Source organism: Yamadazyma tenuis, chromosome 7 (genome assembly GCF_029203305.1).
Source record: "Yamadazyma tenuis chromosome 7, complete sequence".
Lineage (NCBI taxonomy): Eukaryota > Fungi > Ascomycota > Pichiomycetes > Serinales > Debaryomycetaceae > Yamadazyma > Yamadazyma tenuis.
Window position 1 is genome coordinate 456,454 of NC_089467.1, and position 24,143 is coordinate 480,596.

Here is a 24,143-nt window from a genome sequence, read left to right on the forward strand (position 1 = left end):
TCCATCAGTTCCTTATTTTCCTTAGTTTCATCAGTTCCTTGGTTCCTTTTCTTCAGTTCTTCCGTCATCTATAAAATATAAATACTAACCGCCATCACCACCGCCATCACTGAAGCAGTCACACAGCCGGCCCCGCTCTCCTTCCCAGCCGGCCCATCGTCATCGGCATCTCTGGCATCCGGATCAGTGTCAGTTCCATTCACAATATACTCACGATCATCCAAGGGCTGAGGAAATAACTCCAAATCCACCAACCGAGAAAGATCCCATTCAATGGAAGTCTCGGTCTTGAAGCACCAAAAGATCCAGCCACTAGTCTGAGACTCGTACTGATCCAACTGGATCTCAATGAACTTGCGATAGTTCTTCTTTCTGTCATCGCTCCAAGCACTAAAGTCATTGACATCATCACATTTGCCAATGGCATCGTTGGTATAGGGCGAGGTGCCTTCCCAGCGAGTACCGATGCCTACGCCATTGAGCCACGGGGCGCAGTCGGTCAATGCCGCCAGCCATTCGCCCACCACTGCCGGGTGAGAGTCTAACTCATCGTGAATACCTTCACTGTATCCCTTGATATTAGAGATATGACCGGCAACGGTGAGGTTCAAGGCCCCAGAATCAAACACCTCGTAGTGATGGTGGTCGATCATGATGTTGTAGTTTTGGGTGGTGCGGTTGGAGGTGTTGGAGGTGGCTGCAAAAGTCATGAAGTCATCGAAATAGCCGGCAGACTTGAACGCGTCGTGGAACACAATGGTATTGTTAACCTTCTGAATACGCCGAGCATCTGCGTAGGTGTTTCGGTAGAAGGTTTCAATTTTTTTCATGGAGATTTTGGGACTATACGGTTCGTTGACCACCTCAATGCCAATCACTGTGTCAGGGTACTGACTAGCGATATGGCTACCGCCGTATTTAGCGTATATCTGCTGCAACACCGCATACGTAACGTTGACGTTCTCGGTGTGGTTAAACCAACCAGGATATCCAATATCTCTGTAACCCGAGTTGTCGAACCCGTTCTGCGACCCGGGAACACCATGCAAATCGACCCATACCTTTAGGTCGTTTTTGTAGGCCCAGGAAATGGCCTTATCGAGGTACTCGGCCGCCCCGGCCACGTAGGGGTCCGAGTCGAGGCGCTGGAAGGCCCAGTAGCCGATAGGGATTCTTACCATGTTCAAGCCGTACAGTTTGATAGTCTCAAAGTCCAGTTCGTTATAAAACCCATCCCAGTGCTTACGCAACCGCTTCTTGGCTTCGGTGGGTCCAAGGGCCTTGCAATAGTGGTACTCATCCACGGGAATGTCGGCTTCGGTGCCGTTGGTGGCATTGAACGCCAAAAATAACGAAGGTGTGATATAGGGTTCGAGAACAAGCCATCCTCCAAGAGCCACTCCTTTCAATTGAAGGTTTCTGGAGGTCGTGGCCGGTTGGTACAAACTACCATTGGACGGCAAGGTCACGTTGAAGGCGCTGACAGCGGTCCAGAGCGTGAACGCTACACTCCACCAGAAAAAGTGCATTGTTTAGAATACGAGATTTGAGATTCGCGATGCCAGAATACAACAGTGCAACGACGTTTATGAAATATGTACAGAGGGGGCCGGGGGAGGACCTGTGGGGGTGGGTGTCCTGAACAGACCCGGACTCTCAGGGAGACCTCTCCTGTCACGGCCAAAAGTCATGAATATCACATTACAATTAATCCAAATCGGCTTCGGATGGCTTGTGCTCCGCGGCAGTAGCACCAGCACCAGCACCGCCTTCGCCCAAAATCGACGTCACGGCCGCCGGAGGCTTTACGGCTATCATCATGATGACGATTTCATACACGTCTTCAGGAACAGACCTCTGGTAAATACCCAAAATGTCGGTTGGGTTTGGGTACACCACCAAAGCTTTATAGAAACAAAGAGCAGCCTCGATCTTTTTGGAGGGTTGAACGGCCAACTGTTCACCCAAGGCAACTTGTTGCATGAAAAACTCTTCCTTTTGAGCCAAATCAGATGGAATTGGGCTGGCTTCCAAGTCCTGGTTTAAAGCAGTTTTGATGGCTTCCAACTTTGATTTCCGGGACTGTAACGATTCCTCAGCATCGATTTTCTTCTGCTTGACGGACTTTTTCTTCAAAGATTTTCTAAAGGCTGGATTGGTTCTTCTAGTGTAGTCAAAGTATACGGCATAACCGACCACGGCGGTGGCGACAATGGCGGTGAAAGTAAGGAATTTGGCCATGGTGGAGGTGGTGGACTGAAACCGAGAACGAAAATTTTTATTGCTTAGGTGCGACAAGGCAATGGGTTGGGCCACGACGGGGCTGCTTTCTTGTTCCCGCGCACCAAAAATCTGATGAACATTGAGAGTAATTTGATTGGGTATTTAACATCAACCATCAACCAACCATTTACACCATCAAGCATGTCTGAAGAAACAGCGGCCGAATCGCCCAAGACCTATCCAGACTCGACCTTCAAGCTCCCCCGGCCATTCGGCAACATCTTTAATGCCAGTGCCTATCCTCAGTGGGAGCCTGTTGATACTGCGGGAGAGACCAAGAAGATCTTCAAGTTTACCTTTTACACCACCGTGGGTGCGTATGCGTGGTTGTACTTCTGGAAGAGAACGGCTTTCAAGGTGGAGTTGCCGTTAACGGTGATTGGGTTCACGACGGTAGCCACTGCCACCAAGGGAATCATCACCAACTTGAGAGAAAAGAATGATGGATGGAACACCTTCTGGGCCGTGGCGGCCGGGAACTTGGCGGTGTTGACGGGCGGCTTCAAGACCATGCCGTTGAAGCACAAGTTCATGACGGGTATTTCTGGGGCTGCCATCACCGGGTTATTGAACCAGTGGTCATGGGCTCAAAGTGTCAATTCTCCTGGAAGAGAGGTGAAGCACATTTTGAACACGGGAGAAGAGGTTCCTAAGCAGCAGTTTTGGGACGTGATGAGAAGAAGACCGATTTCCCAGACGGTAGATGAGATGGGAGTTGGCCGGGGGATTCTCAAGCCATAGGAGTTGCATATATACGACTAGGATGTAAATTATTATACAGCAGTATTTACAGTAGAAGAGCAGGGGAGAGCAGTAGCACTCAAAGCATCTCAAATCTCAAGGTAGGCCCACCTCAAACAAGCTTGTACGGATAGTCCAAAGCCTTGTTCCGCTTCAACTTCCACAACTTCTTCTTCTTCTTGTTCACGACATGCTCCCCAAACACCTCATCACAATACTTCTTTTTCCAGCTCTTGATAAACGTAGGATCCCACAACTCACTGGCAATCCCCAAATCTTTACAACACCGCATCAACGCGTTACTTTTACACCCCTCCAACGCGGTGGCGACCTTCTCCTCGCCCCCAAAGTAGTCCTGTTCGCCCCGTGCCACACTAACCAACCGTCCGTGGCACACCAACGCATACTCTCTGCTAATCTGCTTGGGAGTGATGAAACTCTCCGTCCGTGGCGCCAAACCCCAGCCGCCTGGCCCAAACGCCCGGTTCAAGATCCGCCGGTACTTGATTTCTGGAAGGTACAACAACCCGTCGGGTTTTATTTCAATGTCTTCTTCATTTAGCGGTGCAAGCAACACGTCTGAGACTTCTCGTGGGAACGGCGCCACGCCCAACCCGTGGAACGAGTCCAGCCAGTTGATGGGCTGCCCAGGAGCAGGGGCGACCGGGTCGGCGACAATGGGGCCATCGTGGAACGAAATAGTGGTGGTAGTATCTGTTTGTGATTGTTCCTGGGGTGGTTGGACCTCGGCAGTAAGTTGGCTGAGAGGACGACTTTCTTTACGCGGGAGGTCCTTGAACAACGCGTAGGCAGTGGGAGATGTCGTGTGAAGCATGTGGGCCCCGTACCGGGGGCCGAGGGGGTGGATGTGTCGAATGAACCGCGTGAACATGGAGGCAACGGTGATTGTTATATCAATAAAAAAGTCGCGACTTCTACTGGAGATGTGGGTCAAGTTTCAAAATGCTAATTCTATTATACAATCGATGTAGGTTTATTCTTGGTGCTTGAGTCTCTCGATGTACTCGTAGTCATACAAGGACTTCCGCAATGGCAGGCCCATCTTGAAGTTCGAGGTAAGCTGGTGGTAGTCATAGTTGTCTTTGAGATCCAAAATCGAGTACTGGAGAGTGGGGTCCAACATAAACTTCTTTTCAATCTCATGCAACTGGGTATGCTTGTGTGTCAAGTAGTACTCAATCAAAACGCTGTCATGGGTCTCCAACAACTTGACCTTGTCGTCGACCGTCAAGCCCTTTAAAAATTCGGTCATCTGGTCAAGGTTGATATCCTTTAAACCCTTGTCGTCCAAAAGCACCTGCAACCGGTCTCGCTTAAGCCACAAACGCAAGATGGGCACGTAGAAGTAGTCTTCGAACTGGTACGACGTGGTTCCCTTGGGATATTCGTGGTTCAACATCGACATGATATCATTGGGCACATACACGGGTACTCCTCCTATCATCGAGTACCGCAATGGAGAAATCAGCTCGAACGTAAGCCAATGCTTTCTACGGTCGGAGTACAAGTTGACGCTGTCACCCTTGGCGTTCTTGTTACGAATGTAGCTGTTGAATTCCTGGGGAGGTGATTCTTCATTTTTACCCAAGCCAGTAATGTCGATATAGGTACCAGTATCAACATCGATGAACCGGGCGTCGATGTGATTATCCTTGGGTGCCATGTCCCGGTGCTGCAAAAACGTTGCGCAATCGATGAGGTACTTGCCGAAACCGTCGTTGACGTCTTCAATCACCAACGTCATGTTATAGTGTTTGGATAACCGGTTCAATTCGGCCGAAGGCATCTGAATATCAATGTCGATGTCGTATGGGAACATCAACCCGTCCCAGTACCACGAAAGAAGTGGTCCGTGGGCAATCCAACTGATGATCCCCTTTTCCTCGGCAAACCGAAACCAGTTTCGCAACAACCGGTCCAAGATGATCTGCTCACGGATCTCCAACTGGGTCTGGGTCCACCCGTCCTTAAGGTACCGCAAACCCCCGTTGAAAAACCGCCATTCGTAGTGCCAACCAGCATCTTTGTTTCCGTCAACCTTCAAGAGAGTTGCAAGCTTGTAATAGGTGGTTTCATCCTTGAGAGGCACCAGGTACGCGTGCTTCAACGACTTGTAGTGGTTCATCTCGTGCCGGTCCAACTTGATCTTCTGGATGTACGCGAGATCGTAGTGCAACTCGTTGGTCAATGCATCCTTCAAGTGGTCAAGGCGCGTCTCGTACTCGATAATTTGCTCTTCCACCTGCTCAACCTTATAATCAAACGCTTTAGGATCGAGGTACAACTCTCTCAGAGCATTGGCACTTTTCTGACGAGTAATCAGGTTCATTTTGTAAATATCATCGTCCCAGTTGAGAGGCCGGGACTTAACTTCGCGGTTGAGGTCGCGGAACTCAGTGATGGGGTTGAGAATCACCTCGTCCACCATCAGGTCACCAGTCACGTCGATATTCTTACGGGACAAAAACTCGGAGAACATCAGCAGGTGTACGATCCTTTGCTTATAAGCAACTTGGGCTTCATAGGTGCCATCCTTGGTGAGAAAAATAATTGAAAGCGGATTTTCCTGGTGCGTCAAGAGGTGCGCCTTACCCTGCATCATCACCTGTTTATGGGGCGCCTTGTTCATGGGTGAGCCCTTAACAACAAAGCCTGGGAGGTACTCCTTGGATGGGAGACCGATCTCGGCAAGCTCTTCGTCGGGTAAGTCACGAAGATTGACACAGAAATCAGGGTACTTGGTGGGCTTATTGACCTTTTCCTGGAGCCACCCGCAGTCGGCGCGCTCGTCCACTGGCTTGGCCAATTCTTCGTTAAGCATCGTGAGATCCACCCAATCGCTCCAGGCAAATGGTACCGTGATCATATTATCTTTAGCTTTTTCATTATGGGGGTTTTTGGTGAGAAGCTGATGCTTAATCTCATTGATGTACACCGAGAGCGTGAACCGCGGGTCGTAGAAGAGGGTGGGCTTGTTGCTCCAGTTGGGCGACTCGTCATTGGCGCCTGGTAAAAAGTCCTGGGGGTTGATTTGGAGGTTGGGTTCGGTGATTTCTGTTTGGGCCAACCAGAACCGCTCCTTATCCAGGTCGACGGACTTCAAGAGATACGCCACTTTCTCAAGCTGATCAAGCTCGGCGTACGGTTTGTTGGGAGAAAATTGGACCTGGTCGTCGGTGTCATAGGAGATGGTGGAGATGTGGTTCAACTCCGCCTGTTTCAACTCAGTTTCGCGAAGGTGGTACGTCCTGGTGAAATAGACGATGTTGGTGGCCAACACCATCACGAACAAGATCTTGATGGCACGGTAGTATATCATGGTGTGGGTTTCCACCAAAAAGTGATGATGTTGCGGTGATGTGTGTTTTTTTTTTTGTCGGCACAGATACCAAGTGGAAGTTGAAAAGGAGCCTAAACAAAAGGTGTATGGGAGAAAAAGCAATTTGTGGTCGCGTGCACCACTGTTCCTGCTAAGGAAGGGAGAGAAGAAGATGCGAGTAGGTCGTGCCCAATTATTATTATTTTTTTCCTCCCCGGAACTCGCAGGCAACAATAACCAACAAGAAAACACACCAATTGGCGTCTCTTCCTCATTGGTGTTCCCCCTTACCGCAAAAAGTAAGTTCTCGCCTGAGGTCAAGATATCCCGATTCCACCTTGATACGGGTCCCATGTCAAGCCGTTCTGTTGAGGACCGGTCTCAAAGCCATCTTCGGTTCGAACTTTGATAGATAAGCTTTACTATTTCATGTGCATGAAGTGTTTCAAGTGCGATTGCAAGTTGCGTGATACAAGAATCAATGGTTTTCTTATTTAGCAGTAGTTTTGCAATGGTTGCCTTCTGGTCCTGGATTATGACATACATATTCCAATACCCTTTGAGTATTCCACCTTCACTTCCATACACGTCTGGGTCTTATTCCATTTAATTTCCTAGTGCGAAATAAATATCCTACAGGTTCCCAGCCGTTGGACGGCTCTCTTTTGATTGGGTGGAAATGCCAAGGCCTATTGACGTGAAGAGAATTTGGTGGTTTAGTTTATTTTTTTACTTTTTTACGTGCATCCTTGTGTCATTGTTGTGGCTATCAGGCGACGTCTATACTCCGAAAATATGATGTCCTGATACAAGAGGTGCATGTATTTTCCCAGCGCTTTAAATTATTGGGAGGATTTCAGGAGAAAGACGGTAGATCCACTTTTGATGTACCTGAGCTGCTTGGCAAATCCTCTTTGTTATGTGAAACCCAGAAATATTGATTTGTGGTTACTATACCCTCAAGCGGATTGGTGTACAATGTTGGTAGGTGCGTAACCTTCTTATGCCATTGCCTACTTTGATCGTAAATACCTGATGTGTGTTCTAAATCCCAACCTAATCTATGTTACAAGCTAAAACGGTTGCATGCAGGTTTTCTCCCTTCGAAACGACTACCGCGAAGGGCTTTTTATTTTCATTTTTCACATCTCGCTGTGGTTAGGTACAAAAATTACCCCTATCAAGATGGGTGCGTCTGAGGAGGCTAGTATTTTTTGGCCCTGGTATCAATACCGTGTCTGTGGAGCATATACTTGTACTTGTAACCGTGTCACATGATGAAATATATTACACTATTAAAATACACATCTATGGCCCCGTCACATACGTCTTGTGGTGTTTAGGCCGGTCAATGTACTCGTAGTTGAACAAAGGCCGTCTAAACGGCTTTTGGAACTTAAAGTTCTGTCCCACGTATTTATGATACTCTTTGTTATCACTTATCTGTCCCAGCGGATGCATATGACCCACATCCTTCATCAACGTTTTGTCACCGTTAGGCATCTCATACATGTATGATAACTCCTTTCTGTGCAACTCGGTGGCATTTTTGGTGAGATAGTACTCAAGCATGATGTCCTCGTTGCTCTCAAGCAACTTGAGCACCTTAGAATCGTCCATTTGACGTACCAACTCGAGAAAACGTTCTGGAATCAATTGCCCATCACTTTCCTTGTAGTCCTGTACGATCTGAGGGTCTTCTTCAAACAAAAATGTCAAGTTGCTGCCGTGGATCCACAAATTCATGGCATCTACAAAGTACCAACCTTTGAACTCGTCCTGCTTGATACCATCGTGATATTCGTCCACCAAAATACTTTCGATCTGGTTGGGCACATACACTGGCACCCCTCCCAACATCGAATACCGCAACGGGGAGATCTCCTCGTAACTGGTGAAATGCAAGTTTCGACAGTTGTAAACAGGTCTGGGCTTGCCATCCCTGCTGGCCGCATCGATTATCTCCTGGTATTTCTCTGGAGCAGGCTCGTCGGAAATTCCCAAGCCAGTGATATCAATGTACGACCCGGTGTCGATGTCAATGAACCTGGCGTCGATATGGTTTTGACGTCTGCCAGTCTCACCTCGGTGATGCAAGAACGTCGAACAGTCAATGAAATACTTGCCGAAGCCTTCGGTCAAATCCTCAATTACCAACGTCTGGTTGTACAACTTGGCCAACCGGGTCAATTCGACCGCAGGCATCTGGATGTCGATATCTTCATCGAATGGGAACAAAAGTCCATCCCAGTACCACGAAAGAAGTGGGCCATGGGCGATCCAACTGATGATACCCTTCTCGTTAGCAAACCGAAACCAGTTTCTAAGGATCCGGTCCAACAATACCTTATCTCTGATGAGCAATTCGTCACGGTTCCAGCCCTTCTTCAAGTATCGCATGGCCCCGTTGAAAAACCGCCACTCGTAGTGCCAGCCGGCGTCGTGGTTCTTGTCGTTGGTGTCAAACGTTAACCTGGCCATACGGAAGTAAGTTTCTTCCTTGTCGGGAGCAAACGAGTCAGCATACTTCAAGCCATTGTAGTAGCTAAATTCGTTACGCAGCAACCGAAGGTCTTCCAAGCCCTTCTCATTGAAGATCAATTCATCGGACGTCAAAAGATTCAACATCGTCAACCGTTCTTCGTAGTGCTGGATCTGAGAGTCGATTTTGTCTTGTTGATAGTCAAACACCGTTTCAGGCAAGTATATTTCCTTGGACTTCAGGTGGTCGGGATCCTTGATCTTGGCCACCATGTCGAATGCATCGTCGTCCCCTGAGAGTGGCTGTGGCGGCACCTTGGCCATAAAGTCTTTGAACTCGTTGACGGGGTTCAAGATGATTTTGGCGTCGTAGTTCTGAATGTTCTTGTTGGTGAGGTAGTGGTGAAACAAGTCAGAGTCGACCAACCGCTTCTTCTCCTCCACCTGGACCTCGTACACACCTTCGTGGCTTAGGAAAATCAACTTGAAAGGGTTTTTGGCGTATGTCAAGAGATGCGATTTTCCTTCCAACATTCGCACCTCGTTGGAGGCCTTGTTTGTGGGGGACTTTTTGACGGCGAACCCCGGCACAAACTCGGTAGACGGGAGTGACATGACTTCCAAGTCCTCATCGGTGATGTCCTGGTTGTTGATACAGTAATTTGGGTCCTCGGGTGTCATATGGTGGGTGGCCTTCATATATTCACAGGTCTTACGATCAGACTCCTCCTTCATGAACTCCTCGTTGAGCATGGTAAGATCGACCCAGTCGGACCACGAGAACGGCACAACGATGTCGACGAGTTTCTCTTTGTCGTTGTGGGGGTTTTTCTCCAAAAACTGGGTTTTGATCTCGTTGATGTAAATCGAGAGTGTGAACCGGGGGTCGTAGAAGAGCGTGGGGTTGTTCACCCACGTTTCTTGCATGAAGTCGTTGATGCTGATGGACAACTCCACGTCCTTCAACTCCGTGTGTGCTAGCCAGTATTTATCTTTGTTGGTGGTGATCTCGTTGAGTCGGTGTAAGATCTTTTGCGAGTCTGTCAACTCGTTGTACGGCTTGTCGGGGATGGTGTACAACTTCTGTGCGAGCTCTGAGTCCTGCAGGGTTGGCGGGAGGTCGTCATGGACCTCACCCGTCGATGGCGCCGGCGTTGAAGTGTCGAAGTTGATTAAGTTATGGGTTTTTTCCAGGCTGTCGTTGTCGCTGGTGAACAGGTCCAACACGATCGATACATGTGACTTGAACTTGTTCTTGATGTGCCGAGACGATCCCTCATCGATCATATAAAGGGCAATATAGATGATGTTACCAAGCGCTACCAACACAAGAATGAGCTTGAAAAATCGGGGATGAAATATCCTTCTGGCAGTAAACTTATTGTTGGAGGGTGTTTTCTGAAGCGGAAGAATTGACGGTTTCATGGCGGTTATCTATGTGCTGTTGAAATGTACCCGGAACGAATGGTGGGATGGGAAAAATTTTAGAATGAGAATTCTTGGAGGCCAATCGGGCAGGATTGGGTTGTTGGGGATGGGTATGAACGGGTTCCACGGGTTGCTAAGGGCGGTAATGTGTGGAAGCAGCGAAGAGATGAAAATGGTTGTATCCGTAAGGATAGGTTTGTTTATGATAAATAGTGGAATTTGGAGGATTATAAAGGAAAGGCTCAAGGCAGGTTGAGAGCGTGCCAGCTGGTGCCGAGCACTGCTTGATTTCAAATGAGATTGACCGGAAGTAGAAGGGGGTAATTCCTGTATACACGGCTCAATGCCTGTATGGGGGCCCGCGTATGCCTGGAGATGTGCCTCTGTTTGCGGCTTTGGCGCCAGAAAAGAAACTACAAACACCTGTAATAATCAGGAAAATTAAGAATGCGTGTCCTCACCCGACGCCAGCACTTGGGCGTGTGGGTGCCAAAGCGCCAATGCCCTCGCGTATGGTGCCAATCTACGTGTATATAATGTCAATGTGTATTCGAATGTGCTATAGAAATCAAATCTAGATTCCATCGCTGAAGCCACTGACAAGCGACAGCTTCAAGCCTCCCTCCTTCACGGCCAACTCGTAGTAACCGTAAATGGTGGTCACCGCCAATAAAATCGAGGTTCCTGATCCTAATGTTCCCATCAAGTCACAAACAACCGATAAAGCACCAATACAAGCTCCCCCAAATGCAGCAGCTGTGGGGATGATTTTCTTCAATTCCCTATAAGCGCTGGTGTCTCTGTGACCGGCAATCACCAATCCTTGTTCCTTGAACTGCTTGGCGATGTCACGAGGTGAAGTGCCTGAAATTTCAATCCAGGTGGTGGAGAACAATGCACAGCTTCCCAATACAAACACCACGTATATCACCGTTTTGAACGGATCCAAAAGTGCCTCGGAGAACGCAGTGGGTGGCTGCACGTAGTAAGCCAATCCACTCACGGCCCGGTTGGTACCATATCTGGCATCCCATGTTCCCAAGAGTTTGACAAACAAGTTTTCAGGCCACTTGACAAACAAAAACTGCGAGATCAAAAAGATATTGGAGGTCAACGCAGACTGCAACATGATGGGAATGTTGGAAGTATAGAACAACCGGATGGGGTAAACACCGTATGGGCCTCTTTGACGGGTGGACTTGACTGGCAATTCGATCCGGAACCCTTGCAAATATACTACCGCAAAAAATACAACAACAGTGGCCACCACTTGCAACATGTTTGGCCCGGTGGTTCTGTAGAAGGCTTCCAACAACGCCCGCTTCTTGTCTTGCCGAGATCCCAAAAGATGGAATAAAGCCACAATAGCCCCATCAAATTGCACTCCTTTACCAACATTGGTGGTGGTAGGCGCAAATGTCTTCCAGAATACCTGTTCACACACGTTAGTGGCGGTGAACAACGAGATACCAGAGCCGAGCCCGTAGCCCTTTTGCAACAACTCGTCCAATAAGATCACCACAATGGAGGCAAACACCAATTGTAAAATCAATAAAAGACACACAGCAAGGCCCAACAGCGAGGTGGGGCCATACATTCCGGTCAACACATATACGGTGGCCTGGCCAATTGCCAACAAGATGGCAAACAACTTTTGGGCGGTTTGAAATTGCTCTCTGTCAGATTTGTTACCCATATCGACGGTAATTAATTTGGTACCTTGTAAAAGCTGAAATACCATTCCAGCTGACACAATGGGAGAAATCCCGAGCTCCATCAACGTACCTCTGTTGGAGGCCAACATCATTCTCAACCACAAAAGTGGATCAGACAGGTCACTTGACACAATTCCATAAAGTGGTACTTCACTCATGACAAGGAAGATCAACAAGGTGACACCAGTCCACATGACCCGCTGCTGGAAGGCAACTTTACGTTCAGGCGCAATGACTTCGGGCACGAACGGGGTAAACGGACTGACAAGGTCCAACACACGAAACCCACTCATGATAGATAGATGTAGAAAGGGTCTTGTTATAAGGTGAGTAAGTTACGTGTTCGCTGAAAATTTTAAGAGCTGCGGGAATGGTGCGTGTCGACCACGGACGTGGCGACAAACTGGAGGTAGAGTGTCGTAGATTGTCGTGGCGACCCCGACGAAAGTCGCCAAAGAAAGTCGCGTTCCTCCCCAAGGTTAGGCCTCCCTCGTCAACTGCCGCGACATCGGTTTGGCTGGCGAGAATTCCCTGCTACCCTGGTGCGAGCCACGCCCACCAAGGTCACGCAGCACTACGGGCAACTTGCTGAAGGATCATTCTGCCGAACAAACACCCATCAGTTCCGACCACCCCCGGCCCTTTGGGACCCTCTATTAATAACTATTTTAATAATCCTGGAAGCTTGGATTAATCTACCATCATCCACTCTTCCCTCATCCCACTCATATCATCTGCTTGTGATTCTCTTGCCCCCCTCTTACTTCCATTCACCCAGACCTAAACCCCAGTCCCGGGTGTCACCCACCTCGCCCGCGCACCGCCGGGGATGCCTCGCGCAGCCGTTGTTTTTGTGCTACTAGCCTCGCTTCCCGCCATTAATATCAAAATATGGGGTATAAATACCGGCATTAGTCTTCCACCTCAGGTTTTTATCATTTTTTTCGCTCCCACCTCCACATTCACAAAAATGGCGTCCCAACCTCATGACTCAGTTTCCAAGCAAATGAATGTCGATACTGACATCATCACCTTATCCAGATTTATCATCCAGGAACAAATAAAGTTGGCCCCTCAGGCCACCGGGGAATTGTCCTTGTTATTAAATGCCTTACAATTCGCCTTTAAGTTCATTGCCCACAACATCAGAAGAGCCGAATTGGTCAACTTGATTGGTGTTAGTGGCTCCGCCAATTCCACCGGAGATGTGCAAAAAAAGTTGGATGTAATTGGTGACGAAATTTTCATCAACGCCATGAAGTCCTCGGGAATGGTTAAAATCCTCGTGTCGGAAGAACAGGAAGACTTGATTGTGTTTGAAGGTGGTGGAAAGTACGCCGTGTGCACCGATCCCATCGATGGGTCTTCCAACATCGACGCTGGAGTATCTGTTGGTACGATTTTTGGAATCTACCGGTTAAAAGATGATTCCAAAGGCTCAATTAAGGATGTTTTGAGACAGGGTACAGAAATGGTCGCAGCAGGATACACCATGTACGGGGCCTCGGCACATTTGATGTTGACCACCGGTGATGGGGTCAATGGGTTCACGTTGGACTCAAATTTGGGTGAGTTTATCTTGACTCAGCCCAAATTGACTATTCCTCACTCCAGAGCCATCTACTCCGTCAACGAAGGTAACTCGTTGTACTGGCCCGACTATATCAAAAGGTATCTTAGTGACTTGAAGGAAATTCAGGAGAATGGTAAGCCCTACTCAGCAAGATACATTGGGTCCATGGTGGCTGATATCCACAGAACCTTGTTGTACGGAGGAATCTTTGCTTATCCTGCTGACAAGAAGCTGAAGAACGGGAAGTTGAGAATCTTGTATGAGTGTTTCCCAATGGCCATGTTAGTGGAACAGGCTGGAGGTAAGGCTGTTAACGATAAGGGAGAGCGGATCTTGGAGATCTTACCCAAGGGAATCCACGATAAGAGTGGTATTTGGTTGGGTTCAACCGGTGAGGTCGACAAGTTTGTTTCTTATATCGAGTAGACGGACGTTGAGTAGACGATTGTCTGGGTAGCTGATGATGTACGATTAGAATACACAATTATGAATAATTAGTGGTTGTAGGTGGGTATAATTTCCTGCGCATCTGTTTTTTGCAGCCATGCCTAACAGTTGCAACTCATGAAACTTTGAAATAATTTCTAGTAGACGAATACCACTGGTATATCTACCATCATTATTGATACCAACTTCTCACTGACTAACACCCCAGAAGTACTTCCCTCAGTTTAGGAAACTCCAACGGGTATATAAAGCGTTTTCGCGCTTCTCGAAAGTTGCAAAATCTCGTATCGATCACGCAGCCAATCTTACTGCAATGATATCGCATTTATGTCCAGAAAAGCCCTTAAAGAGTATCTTGAAGGCTCCAAGAAGCTCACACTCTGACCCTCAAGTGAATTTGGCCCTTTCTTCTGCTCTTTTCCCCTGGCAAGAAGGGTATACTCCACCACTCCCAAAACTCGAGCCTATCGACACAAACCTCAAGAAAAAAGTCACCATCGTCAGCCCACTTCCACGGCTGCCTGTCCATTTTGTGTCCGGTATGAGTGAAAACCGTGCAAACAACTACACCAGTATCACCATGATCATTCCCGTCTGTCATAAAAGATTCAAGAAGCCTGAACGTTCGAAACAGAGAAAGTTAAAGAACAAACAAAGGGTAAGAAACAGATTACTGGCCTTCAGCAGCTTCTATTGGCAACCAGTCTCTTGTTTAGGGCAAGCAAATGATACGCCAGAGAAGAAATTCGTCCCTGTTCTCAGAAAGCACAAAAGCCATAGAATATTCCTCCACTGTTCCAAAAGGCTTAGGCAACAACGTCCTCATATGAAGGTCATAGCACAGTTAAAACTGCCCCGAAAAATCATTCTGCACATTCCACGTCATATTCTTGCTAATTTTCCCAAGAAATTTGTCAAGCTCCAGCAGTGTAAGCGATTTTTGAAAGCAGGGCATGCTGTGTCTTTGCCGGTCCTTCAAAAAAGACGCGAGAAGCGGAAAAGAGTTAGGCTCGAAGGGGAGATGGTCCTGCTCTTCAATGAGAGGATTCTAATGGATATGTGGGAAAGGATCAGACGACCACTGTATCGGTTTTGATATGAGATATGTAGCTTTAGTGTGACATTGTATCAGCAATCACAAATAGGAAACTCGAGAGGTTTTTCGCAGCCTTGGTAGTATACTGGTGAACACACGCCCGCGCCCATAAATACCAAAAAAAACCCATCACCGAAAATTTTTCAGCTACCACTACCAACGGTATGTCAGTCAGCCAATTGTGGTAGTTGGAAAAATGACCAATAGCATTGATGAGACACAATGTTGGAGGGTACAAACATAGAGCATCCTCCGATAAGAGGTGTTCGCCGAGACGTGTTTCCAAGTTTACACTGTCGAGGAGCCAATACTAACGATGTTAGAGTATGTTTTCATTTACCACTTAATTTGATGATATTTTCACACCATATCCCGGTGACTCCTGAGCCATGGATAAACATGCATCACCATCTGAACATTAAGTTTGATTTCTTTTATGAAAAATACTAACATCTTAGAACCGTATGTACAATCGATTTCAAGCGTGAAGTTTTGATGATGACAAACCTTTTCAGTTCTGCTTCTGAACCAAAAATTCCTGAAGATAACAAAATTACCAAAACTGCTGACCAAGCTTCACGCTTTGATTCCATGAGAGTATACTAACAATTTAGGTACCATTTGATTATGTGTGTGGAAGTGCGATGCTATGACAGTGTATTAGTTTATGATTTATGCTAAATATATGAGTAACGGTTAGTGTAATGTAAAGGCCTTCGAGAAGAAGCGTCTAAGTAGTCTCTTCTGAATTTAATCTCTGGGTTCAATGCTGTGAGTGGTCATCTCCATAAATATACAATACAAGAGCACAACTAGAGTGTTCAGTACAAAGTACCACGTAACATAATTTATTTGTATATAATGTCAAGTATCAGTGTATTTGTACCATAGCAGCATATCTACAGATACTCCAATTACATTCTTGGCAAAACCCATACTTCTAAACATTGAAAATCACCACCTTCCCATCAATTCCAGAGGTGCTCACCTTTCCTTTGGTGAAGTACTTGATTGCCGTCACTGTATTCTGGTGAATGGTGCTCAAAGCCTTCCCAGACTTGTCACTGGCCTTATTGACCTTACCCTTCAAGTCCAACTGTCTAAACATATTCAATGCATCATGACTGCTGATTTCCTCATCTTCATCAGTCTTAGGAGGCAAGTCGTGAATCAAATCCTTCTGCTGTTCGAGCTCCTTTGTCTGCTTCCAGCCGGACTCGTCTCCTTGAAACACAATCAAATTGCAATTGTGCCCCGAAGCCACAAGCAGATTCTCACCCAAAAACAACACCGATTTGAAGGGCAAGTAGTTGGTCTTTAAGCTCACAATGTTCTTGGGTGGTAACCCTTCACCTTCAGGGTACACCAACACCAACGACGAGTCGTGGCTCACATACGCCAACGAATCCCCGTTGGGATTGAACAGCACTGCGTGCACCCACGCACCGGTCTCATTGGTGAAGTCGCCACACAACGTCTGAAACGGCAAACGAGACCCCCACACCGAGGGGGCGGGCTTAGCGTCCAATCCCTTGATGAACGTCGAGAAGACCCTTGCGTGTCCATCTGTAGAACCCACCGCCAACAACACGTTATTGGGATGCCAGTCCAAGCTGGTCACGGTCGACCGCAACCGCAAGTGCTTCGACACCCACCAGTCATTTTCCTCTTCGTAGTAGCAGATGGCCACGATCCTATCGTTACTTCCCACTGCAAACTTGTCTCCGTTGGGGGACCATCTACAACAAGTAGCCGCCTTGTTGATTCTCAACAACACCAACGTGGGCTTGTACTCCCCCTCGGCCTGGGAGTATTCCCACACCAAAGCGTTTCTATCTTGCGAACATGTCAAGATTTTGGAGTTGTCCGGGGAGATATCCACCGAGGTGACGGTTTTATCGTGGCCCTTTAAAGTGGTGACCAACTGGGGTTTAGCAGTGCCGATCCGATATATCTCGACGGTGTTATCCTTGGTGATTGCCAATAGCGATCTGTCAGAAGAGAAAACGTGATCCTTGATAGGCTTGTGGCCTAGTTGGTATACAATTGGAGTGCTCATGGTGGATATGGTTTGAGGATTGAATTTAAATTTAGTTGTGCGCGCGATTGCCAGTGGCTGCGAGCACATTGGAAGACAGTAAACCCCGTTTGGAGGACTACATGACTCATTGGGAAGAGAGTGAACCCCATTGGGCGAGAGTAGGACCTATTGGGAAGAGAGTGTAAGACCCATTGAGAGGCAATGGGGCGAGTTGAGTTCAGAATGGGGACTATGTTGTGTTTGAGAACAGCCATTTGCATGTCCCATCCTATTACTAAAGAGAATAAACAGGTTGCTAAAACAGGTGTTATACATTCGTGGTACAAAAGACATGTGTTGTTTGCTTCTCTTGCCCAGCAGACCTTTTGCCTCTTGGACTTCTTCTCCAACCTAAGTACTCTTGATCTTCTTCTCCAACCTAAGAACTCTCCGTCTTCTGCTCCAAAATCAACTTGGTCTTCTCCCAGTAATGGGCCACCTTCTCATTCTTGACCCCCAGAATCTTACCATCCGCCCGACCAATGATTGCCTTAAACAAATTCGAAGTTTCTGGGTTGTACAAGATTCTCAACCAGTAGAACAAGAGAAACAACACCAACTGGAACCCACTGGTTCCTCTGAAGAGTAACGTCCTCAATAAAAGGTACACTATGAGTACCAACTCGTTATATGCGATTACCGAGGCCACAAACGGACTGTGCTCAGTGACGGCCAGGATGTTCTTGTGGCTTCCGAGCTGCAATATGGCAATGAGAAAGAATGGCAAAATCTTCAACACAGACTTGAACGTGAATAGCCACACCAAGCCCAAGACAATGAACTGGAAGTTTTGCAGAGCCATCAATGTGGAGCTGGGAGGTAAATAGTGCAATCCGTATTTATGAGACAAGGTTGCAAGGAGAGCAACAATTGATCCCAACAACGAAAGCCGGTACGCGATCGAGTTGATGTACCACTTGTTGGGGAGCCAAAGAAGCTGGAAGATAAACAGGATCGATCCGAACGCAATGGCAACGGCGTGACCTCCCAACCATAATTTGTATTTGAGAGGACTGGCTTCCTTTTGCTTTCTCACCAACTTTTTCTTTTTGGGGGCCGAAGGAGCGATCTCCGACGCCGAAGGATGTGCGGCATCTTTCAGAGTGGGCACCTTACTGTTGGCAGTTGGAGCAGCAATATCAGGCATTTTGTGCAGATCAATTGAAGGAAGATGTTGAGCTGAAGATGAATTTCAGGTACGCAGCAAGTGAGAGTGAGGTGCGAGTGGGAGCAGTGGCTGTCGTGTACATACCCAGACCCATACACCCACAGTGGGAAACACACACGGGTATTTCTTGGGGCTGGTATCTTCGAAATTCGAGCTGAAACCATTCTCATGATCTTCTAACATGTATCTATATGACCATGCTAACAACAGGACTTCTCCCTCCGTAATCCCAAAAACCTCGTCTTCTCTCTCGTGTCTTCAATTAATTCGCGTCCATTCTCAAAACAAACATCTCCATCTACATGTCTAAGCAAATATATACCGTGGACTTCCAACAATTGGGCCTCCCACCGCTCGAAGCTCAGGTCCTTGGACAGTACCAGCTGCTAGCACTGCAATTGGAGACACTCAACCTCGAAATACGCAAACTCACCGATGCTGCCGATACCTATAAACTGCTGGCAGAACCACTGGAACCACCATCAGTGACTGCCGAGCAACTCTTGGACAATCTCCGGCACTTGGAAAAGAAGTTGGGCTTGGTGTACACGTTTTTCCAGGGCGCCGTTTACCAGTTGTTCTTGCAGAATGAAGTAGAGGAAAATGATGAAGAGGACCAGCCTCACCACCACGAGGATGAACAGTCCCTCCACGACGATGGGGACGACGGTGACGACGGTGACGACAAGGATGACGACGGTGGCGACGGCAGTGATGCCGACGCGCTGCCGGACGCCTGAGTGGTGTATTTTGAGTGTTTGCAATTTTACTCCCCCACTGAGATCTCACTTCACCACCATGTCACTACCACTGTACCAATATGACACCACCCACGCGTGTATTCGGTACAAATATGGTGGTGGGTGTGATGCTATGCATAGGCCCGCTGTCCCGGCGCGTGCCCTACAGCCGCGCTCTGCCCCCATGGTCCCTTAAAAAACTCTCATCTCACCCCCTCCAGAGTCAAACTCATCGTCGCAAATCGAGTCAAAAATTATTATTATCTCAAATTAATATTTCAACCGACCCACTTTTTTGAATCCACAAAAAACACCCGCCACCATGTCCAGCTACGATAAATATGCCACCCCGTTGTCCTCGCGTTATGCCAGTGACGAGATGTCTAGCGTCTTCTCCTTAAGAAACAGATTCTCCACCTGGAGAAAGTTGTGGTACAATTTGGCCATTGCTGAGCAGCAGGTTGGTTTGAAGGTCATCACCGACGAGGCCATTGAACAAATGAAAAACCACCTTGAAATTACCGACGAAGAGATCGATAGGGCCACCAAAGAAGAGGCCATTGTTAGACACGATGTTATGGCCCATGTCCATGTGTTTGGTGAAGTATGCCCCAAGGCTGCCGGCATTATCCATTTGGGAGCCACTTCGTGTTTTGTCACCGACAACGCCGACTTGATCTTCTTGAGAGACGCCTATGACATATTGATCCCCAAGTTGGTCAATGTCATTGACAGGTTATCCCAGTTCGCCTTGGAGCATAAGGATTTACCAGTGTTGGGATGGACCCATTTTCAACCAGCCCAGTTGACCACCGTGGGCAAGAGAGCCTGTTTGTGGATCCAAGAGTTGTTGTGGGACTTGAGAAACATGGAAAGAGCCAGAAATGACCTTGGGTTAAGAGGTGTGAAGGGTACTACTGGAACCCAGGCTTCATTCTTGTCATTATTCCACGGGGACCACGATAAGGTCGAATTGTTGGACGAGACCGTCGTCAAGTTGTTGGGTTTCGAACACGTCTACCCCGTGACCGGCCAAACCTACTCCAGAAAAATCGACATCGATGTGTTGTCTCCATTGGCTTCTTTTGCAGCCACCGCTCACAAGTTTGCAACCGACATCAGATTGTTGGCCAACTTGAAGGAAGTCGAAGAACCATTTGAAAAGTCTCAAATCGGATCTTCTGCCATGGCTTATAAGAGAAACCCAATGAGATGTGAAAGAGTGTGTTCTTTGGCCAGACACTTGGGTTCGTTGATGAACGATGCGGTTCAAACGGCTTCGGTTCAATGGTTTGAAAGAACCTTGGATGACTCTGCCATCAGAAGAATCTCCTTGCCTTCTGCGTTCTTGACGGCCGACATCTTATTGTCCACCATGAACAATATTACCAGTGGATTGGTGGTGTACCCAAAGGTTATTGAAAGAAGAATCAACAGCGAGTTGCCATTCATGGCCACCGAAAATATCATCATGGCTATGGTTGAAAAGGGTGGTTCCAGACAAGACTGCCACGAAGAAATCAGAGTGTTGAGTCACCAAGCCTCTGCTGTGGTTAAACAGCAAGGTGGTGATAATGATTTGATCGAAAGAGTGAAAAACACAAAGTATTTTGAACCAATCTGGAACGATTTGGGTAAGTTGTTGGACCCATCGACGTTTGTGGGTAGAGCTCCTCAACAAACCGAAAAGTTCATCAAGAACGACGTTGCCCAGGCGTTAGCCCCATATGGCCATGTTATCAACAGAGCTCCAGTTCACTTAAGCGTATAGTTTTTCTCTCTCAAATATTTAATAAAAATGAATCTATGAACAATAATGTACAACCCTTTCGTAATAGTCGTTAAAACCAAATCCACGTCTATCTTGGAGAACCATGGACTCGATTTGGAGAGACATTTGCGCTTGCACGCAACAAGTCTTCCTCTGCGAATGATTCTGTAGCCTCTACGAGTACATCGAGAGGATTTCTCTCATGCAACTCAGGAAGTGATAAACTCAGGCTCATGCCATCAGCCGCTTTAGTTCTACTTGAGTGGAGTGGAGGCAACAATATTTTTGATCGAGAGCTTTTAATTGAAAACGACCCAAATTTTGCAGCCACCAAAGGCTCTTGTACCACCATACTCTGTTCCTTTAGTTGTCTCACAAGGTTCTGGACAATCTCGAGCGTCTCAGAATACTCAAACGCACAGTACACATTCTTGTAAAAGGGAAGTTTAATGTCGACTACTCCATTGATCATATCCCGCTCAAACATCCGCTGATCGACGTACAAACAGCTATCAGCACATCCGGGGACCAAGTATATCTTCATGTCACTCTTATAACGAGGCCTGGCAACCACCTTCTTGATGAAGATATTGGAAGGCACATCGTCCACTGTTCCAATCGAATGGGTAAGCTCATCAGAGAACTCTTCGTCGTCAATCAAGTTCAATTCTCCCGGTTTAGCAGTCTCAATCTTCAAAAGGACCAGCCCATCGGAGTCTTTAACAGTAGACCGGGTGACTCTAACCAACGTATATTCATTCACACCAAATAACGTGTGGACGGCCGTGTCCAATGAGTTGAACGTAGCCAATGGGTGGCCTTTGCTGGAGCGAGGCCGGTCTTTACTGGATGCTTGGGTGAACGTCTTCAACACTTTATTTGAAAAGACCGACAAGTCTACCAAGTTGTTATCGATGAGCTGCACCGGCTTTGCCTGCAAGCGAACATCTGCCAAGTGCTCAGTATTGTTGATGATCAGGGCCTGGGTTTCACCCGGTTCATTGGAGTGGTACACCAGCAAAGTCTGTTTGCGGTTTGCGTGCGGAGTCAACCAATTGTACAAAACTAACAAGTTGGGAGCCAACGTCAACTTGATCCTCAATCCCGCCTCAAGTGACTTCATGTGAAGCTTCGAGCCGTGGGTGGTCAGGTCTTTGGACGTTGATTTTCGCCGAACCGATATTTGCACCAACTCCTTTGCAAGGAGCCGTTTGTTGAGAATGGCTTTGGGAACAACCGACAGCCTCTTCAACAGGTGGAATCGCAGACCGTCTTTGGAGCGTTGGGCCATTTCCTTTTCGATGTTGTGCTCGACTTTATCAGCCACTCCAATCTCAGGTTCTATGTCCAACTTGGAGAAATCGGGCCCATCGGCACCGGACAGCACCGACGTTCTGGAGCTGCTGGCAGTGTTCGACGACAACCGCAGCGAAGAGGGGGCAGAAAAGATGGAATTGTCTTCTCCCAGGTCATCGCTGTAGTTTAAAAGATCATGTATTCTCGACATGATTGTCTAGGATTGTCTTAGACTGCAACACAAGAGATGTGTGCGTGGATATAGTTGAAGGTTTGTTTCTCTTTTAAAATTCAATTGAATACTCAGGGTAGAACAAAAAAACTGAAGGAAATAAGGGGAAATATGGGCGATGGGTAGTAGGTGTCGCAGTAAGTTCGCGGTGAATCAATTAATCTAGTTTGTGTCACGGTGGTTTTCTCTATAGTAGTAATAGGAGGTGGTTTTGGAGATACGGGTTAAAGTATCAGAAAAAAAGCAGGTGTTACTTTATGTTTAAAAAATTGTCCGATCCTGATATCTCAATTTATTTGAGCAACTGTCGTTTTGTTTTTGTCTCACGCATATGCAGGAGCGATGTCTCAGATATGGGTTTTTCATAGGTGGGGGTTGATTCAAAAGGGGTTTAACAACCGTGAATAGTTCCAGAAATAGACGGGGTACCGTCCCGGAATTTCTGGCTGGCTGATGAATCTATCTGCTTGTTTTTAGGGGCCTTCAAACGGTAGTTAGTGCCATAAGCGAAGATCCGCCCTCAGCAAATCGTCCCATTTGCTGTGCGACTAGGACCGTTTTGGTGGTCTAGACTACCCTGTTAGCACCAGGGATTTGAGATTCTAAATACCAAAAAAGCATTTAAGATCCATTCATTTTAAATATATTCTAAATACTGGACTCCGTCCATTCATTGCCCTAAAAATTGGAGCCTTGGTTGATATTCCGATCCCTCACCCCCAACTCCCCGTTCAAAAACTCGTCCTTGTCCTCCTTTGCATTCTTTCTCCAGAACGTCCAGCTACCATTTTCCGAAGTCTTTCCGTTTCTTCTCTTGATCACAAAGAACACTACCATTAACCCAATCAAAATAAATCCTCCGACCCCAACAACCACCCCCACCACAATCTTGTTGGTGTGACTCAACCCGCTACTAGAACTGTCGCTGCTTTTGTTGGAGTTGTCGCTCGCAGCACTCGGTTCACTCTGAACAATTGAGGTCTGGGTCACGATCACGGTGCTGCCATTATCCACTGATTCAAAAGTGGTTTTGGAGGTGGTGCCACTGGTGGTATCGCTCGAGGTCTCGGTATCGGTCTTGGACGAGGACGTGGTGGGCGTGGAGCTGGGTTCTGCACGGGTGGAATCGGCCTCGGACGTGGAATCGGCAGTAGATACCGCTATACTACTGGCAAACTGCAGGCTGGCCTGGGCCGAAGGGGTATCGGATACGTCACTTGACTCAGAAAAAAAGTCTTCAAGGCTGGAGGAAGTGGTGGTTGTGTGACTGCTGGTGCTGCTGGTGCTGGTGCTGGTGCTGGTATGTGATGGGCTACTTGAAAAAAAGAAGTCTTCATCGCTCGCAGCCGACAGACTGGCAGAGCTGTGGCCACCACCGGCACTGAACACAGCTCTAGAAGCCAGTACCACGATACTGCTCTGGCTGACGCTCTCACTGGCTTCGCCGTCATCATCCCCGATTCCGTCACCGTCGGCCCTTCTGTGTAACAGAATTCTGTGTTGCACGGATGGAGCCTCTACCGCGTCGCTGTTCACGGTGGTGACGATGATTTTCTGGAGGTTGATGCTGGGCACATCGGCTGAGAATGGCTTCCACTGGGTGTGAATGAGGGCCACAGTAGCGACAAGCGACAACACAGCCACAAATATAAACGAACGTGATATCATTATGTGAGTTAAAGCGGATGCAGAGTTCAGGTCGTCAAATCAAATTTTTCGCGAGCGACAAATTGACAACGCCAGAGACATGTA

At 47.5% G+C, this 24,143-nt stretch overlaps 15 protein-coding genes across 15 annotated transcripts; 5 read left to right on the forward strand and 10 right to left on the reverse strand. All coding sequences in view use genetic code 12, as the record gives it.

Annotated features, from left to right (window-relative positions):
- Window positions 1-30: 30 nt before the first annotated feature.
- PSN45_004999 (aryl-phospho-beta-D-glucosidase BglC) lies at window positions 31-1,529 on the reverse strand (the record flags this gene model as incomplete). The annotated part of the gene is given in 2 exon segments (XM_066158415.1): window positions 31-68; window positions 86-1,529. 2 exon segments carry the CDS (start codon window positions 1,527-1,529, stop codon window positions 31-33), a joined length of 1,482 nt encoding a protein of 493 aa, XP_066014512.1.
- Window positions 1,530-1,707: 178 nt separating this feature from the next.
- TOM20 (mitochondrial import receptor subunit tom20) lies at window positions 1,708-2,241 on the reverse strand (the record flags this gene model as incomplete). Its single annotated transcript, XM_006685405.2, has 1 exon — window positions 1,708-2,241. One exon carries the CDS (start codon window positions 2,239-2,241, stop codon window positions 1,708-1,710), a length of 534 nt encoding a protein of 177 aa, XP_006685468.1.
- A 183-nt stretch (window positions 2,242-2,424) lies between these two features.
- Window positions 2,425-3,024, forward strand: PSN45_005001 (uncharacterized protein; the record flags this gene model as incomplete). The annotated part of the gene is made up of 1 exon (XM_006685406.1): window positions 2,425-3,024. The coding sequence occupies one exon, from the start codon at window positions 2,425-2,427 to the stop codon at window positions 3,022-3,024; it is 600 nt and encodes a 199-aa protein (XP_006685469.1).
- A 112-nt stretch (window positions 3,025-3,136) lies between these two features.
- PSN45_005002 (uncharacterized protein) lies at window positions 3,137-3,916 on the reverse strand (the record flags this gene model as incomplete). The annotated part of the gene is made up of 1 exon (XM_006685833.2): window positions 3,137-3,916. One exon carries the CDS (start codon window positions 3,914-3,916, stop codon window positions 3,137-3,139), a length of 780 nt encoding a protein of 259 aa, XP_006685896.2.
- Window positions 3,917-4,018: 102 nt separating this feature from the next.
- Window positions 4,019-6,364, reverse strand: PSN45_005003 (uncharacterized protein; the record flags this gene model as incomplete). Its single annotated transcript, XM_006685407.1, has 1 exon — window positions 4,019-6,364. The coding sequence occupies one exon, from the start codon at window positions 6,362-6,364 to the stop codon at window positions 4,019-4,021; it is 2,346 nt and encodes a 781-aa protein (XP_006685470.1).
- Window positions 6,365-7,672: 1,308 nt separating this feature from the next.
- Window positions 7,673-10,270, reverse strand: PSN45_005004 (uncharacterized protein; the record flags this gene model as incomplete). The annotated part of the gene is made up of 1 exon (XM_006685408.1): window positions 7,673-10,270. One exon carries the CDS (start codon window positions 10,268-10,270, stop codon window positions 7,673-7,675), a length of 2,598 nt encoding a protein of 865 aa, XP_006685471.1.
- A 577-nt stretch (window positions 10,271-10,847) lies between these two features.
- Window positions 10,848-12,281, reverse strand: SEC61 (translocon subunit; the record flags this gene model as incomplete). Its single annotated transcript, XM_006685409.2, has 1 exon — window positions 10,848-12,281. The coding sequence occupies one exon, from the start codon at window positions 12,279-12,281 to the stop codon at window positions 10,848-10,850; it is 1,434 nt and encodes a 477-aa protein (XP_006685472.1).
- A 677-nt stretch (window positions 12,282-12,958) lies between these two features.
- Window positions 12,959-13,987, forward strand: FBP1 (Fructose-1,6-bisphosphatase; the record flags this gene model as incomplete). The annotated part of the gene is made up of 1 exon (XM_006685410.2): window positions 12,959-13,987. The coding sequence occupies one exon, from the start codon at window positions 12,959-12,961 to the stop codon at window positions 13,985-13,987; it is 1,029 nt and encodes a 342-aa protein (XP_006685473.1).
- A 334-nt stretch (window positions 13,988-14,321) lies between these two features.
- Window positions 14,322-15,292, forward strand: PSN45_005007 (uncharacterized protein; the record flags this gene model as incomplete). The annotated part of the gene is made up of 2 exons (XM_066158416.1): window positions 14,322-14,826; window positions 15,252-15,292. The coding sequence occupies 2 exons, from the start codon at window positions 14,322-14,324 to the stop codon at window positions 15,290-15,292; spliced, it is 546 nt and encodes a 181-aa protein (XP_066014513.1).
- Window positions 15,293-16,044: 752 nt separating this feature from the next.
- On the reverse strand, window positions 16,045-17,163 carry arc1 (ARP2/3 actin-organizing complex subunit Sop2; the record flags this gene model as incomplete). Its single annotated transcript, XM_006685412.2, has 1 exon — window positions 16,045-17,163. The coding sequence occupies one exon, from the start codon at window positions 17,161-17,163 to the stop codon at window positions 16,045-16,047; it is 1,119 nt and encodes a 372-aa protein (XP_006685475.1).
- Window positions 17,164-17,563: 400 nt separating this feature from the next.
- Window positions 17,564-18,331, reverse strand: PSN45_005009 (uncharacterized protein; the record flags this gene model as incomplete). The annotated part of the gene is made up of 1 exon (XM_006685413.2): window positions 17,564-18,331. One exon carries the CDS (start codon window positions 18,329-18,331, stop codon window positions 17,564-17,566), a length of 768 nt encoding a protein of 255 aa, XP_006685476.1.
- Window positions 18,332-18,654: 323 nt separating this feature from the next.
- Window positions 18,655-19,092, forward strand: DAD3 (DASH complex subunit dad3; the record flags this gene model as incomplete). Its single annotated transcript, XM_006685414.2, has 1 exon — window positions 18,655-19,092. One exon carries the CDS (start codon window positions 18,655-18,657, stop codon window positions 19,090-19,092), a length of 438 nt encoding a protein of 145 aa, XP_006685477.1.
- A 322-nt stretch (window positions 19,093-19,414) lies between these two features.
- Window positions 19,415-20,863, forward strand: ADE13 (adenylosuccinase ade13; the record flags this gene model as incomplete). Its single annotated transcript, XM_006685835.1, has 1 exon — window positions 19,415-20,863. One exon carries the CDS (start codon window positions 19,415-19,417, stop codon window positions 20,861-20,863), a length of 1,449 nt encoding a protein of 482 aa, XP_006685898.1.
- An 88-nt stretch (window positions 20,864-20,951) lies between these two features.
- Window positions 20,952-22,370, reverse strand: PSN45_005012 (uncharacterized protein; the record flags this gene model as incomplete). Its single annotated transcript, XM_006685415.2, has 1 exon — window positions 20,952-22,370. The coding sequence occupies one exon, from the start codon at window positions 22,368-22,370 to the stop codon at window positions 20,952-20,954; it is 1,419 nt and encodes a 472-aa protein (XP_006685478.2).
- A 699-nt stretch (window positions 22,371-23,069) lies between these two features.
- On the reverse strand, window positions 23,070-24,059 carry PSN45_005013 (uncharacterized protein; the record flags this gene model as incomplete). Its single annotated transcript, XM_066158417.1, has 1 exon — window positions 23,070-24,059. One exon carries the CDS (start codon window positions 24,057-24,059, stop codon window positions 23,070-23,072), a length of 990 nt encoding a protein of 329 aa, XP_066014514.1.
- Between the last annotated feature and the right edge of the window lie 84 nt (window positions 24,060-24,143).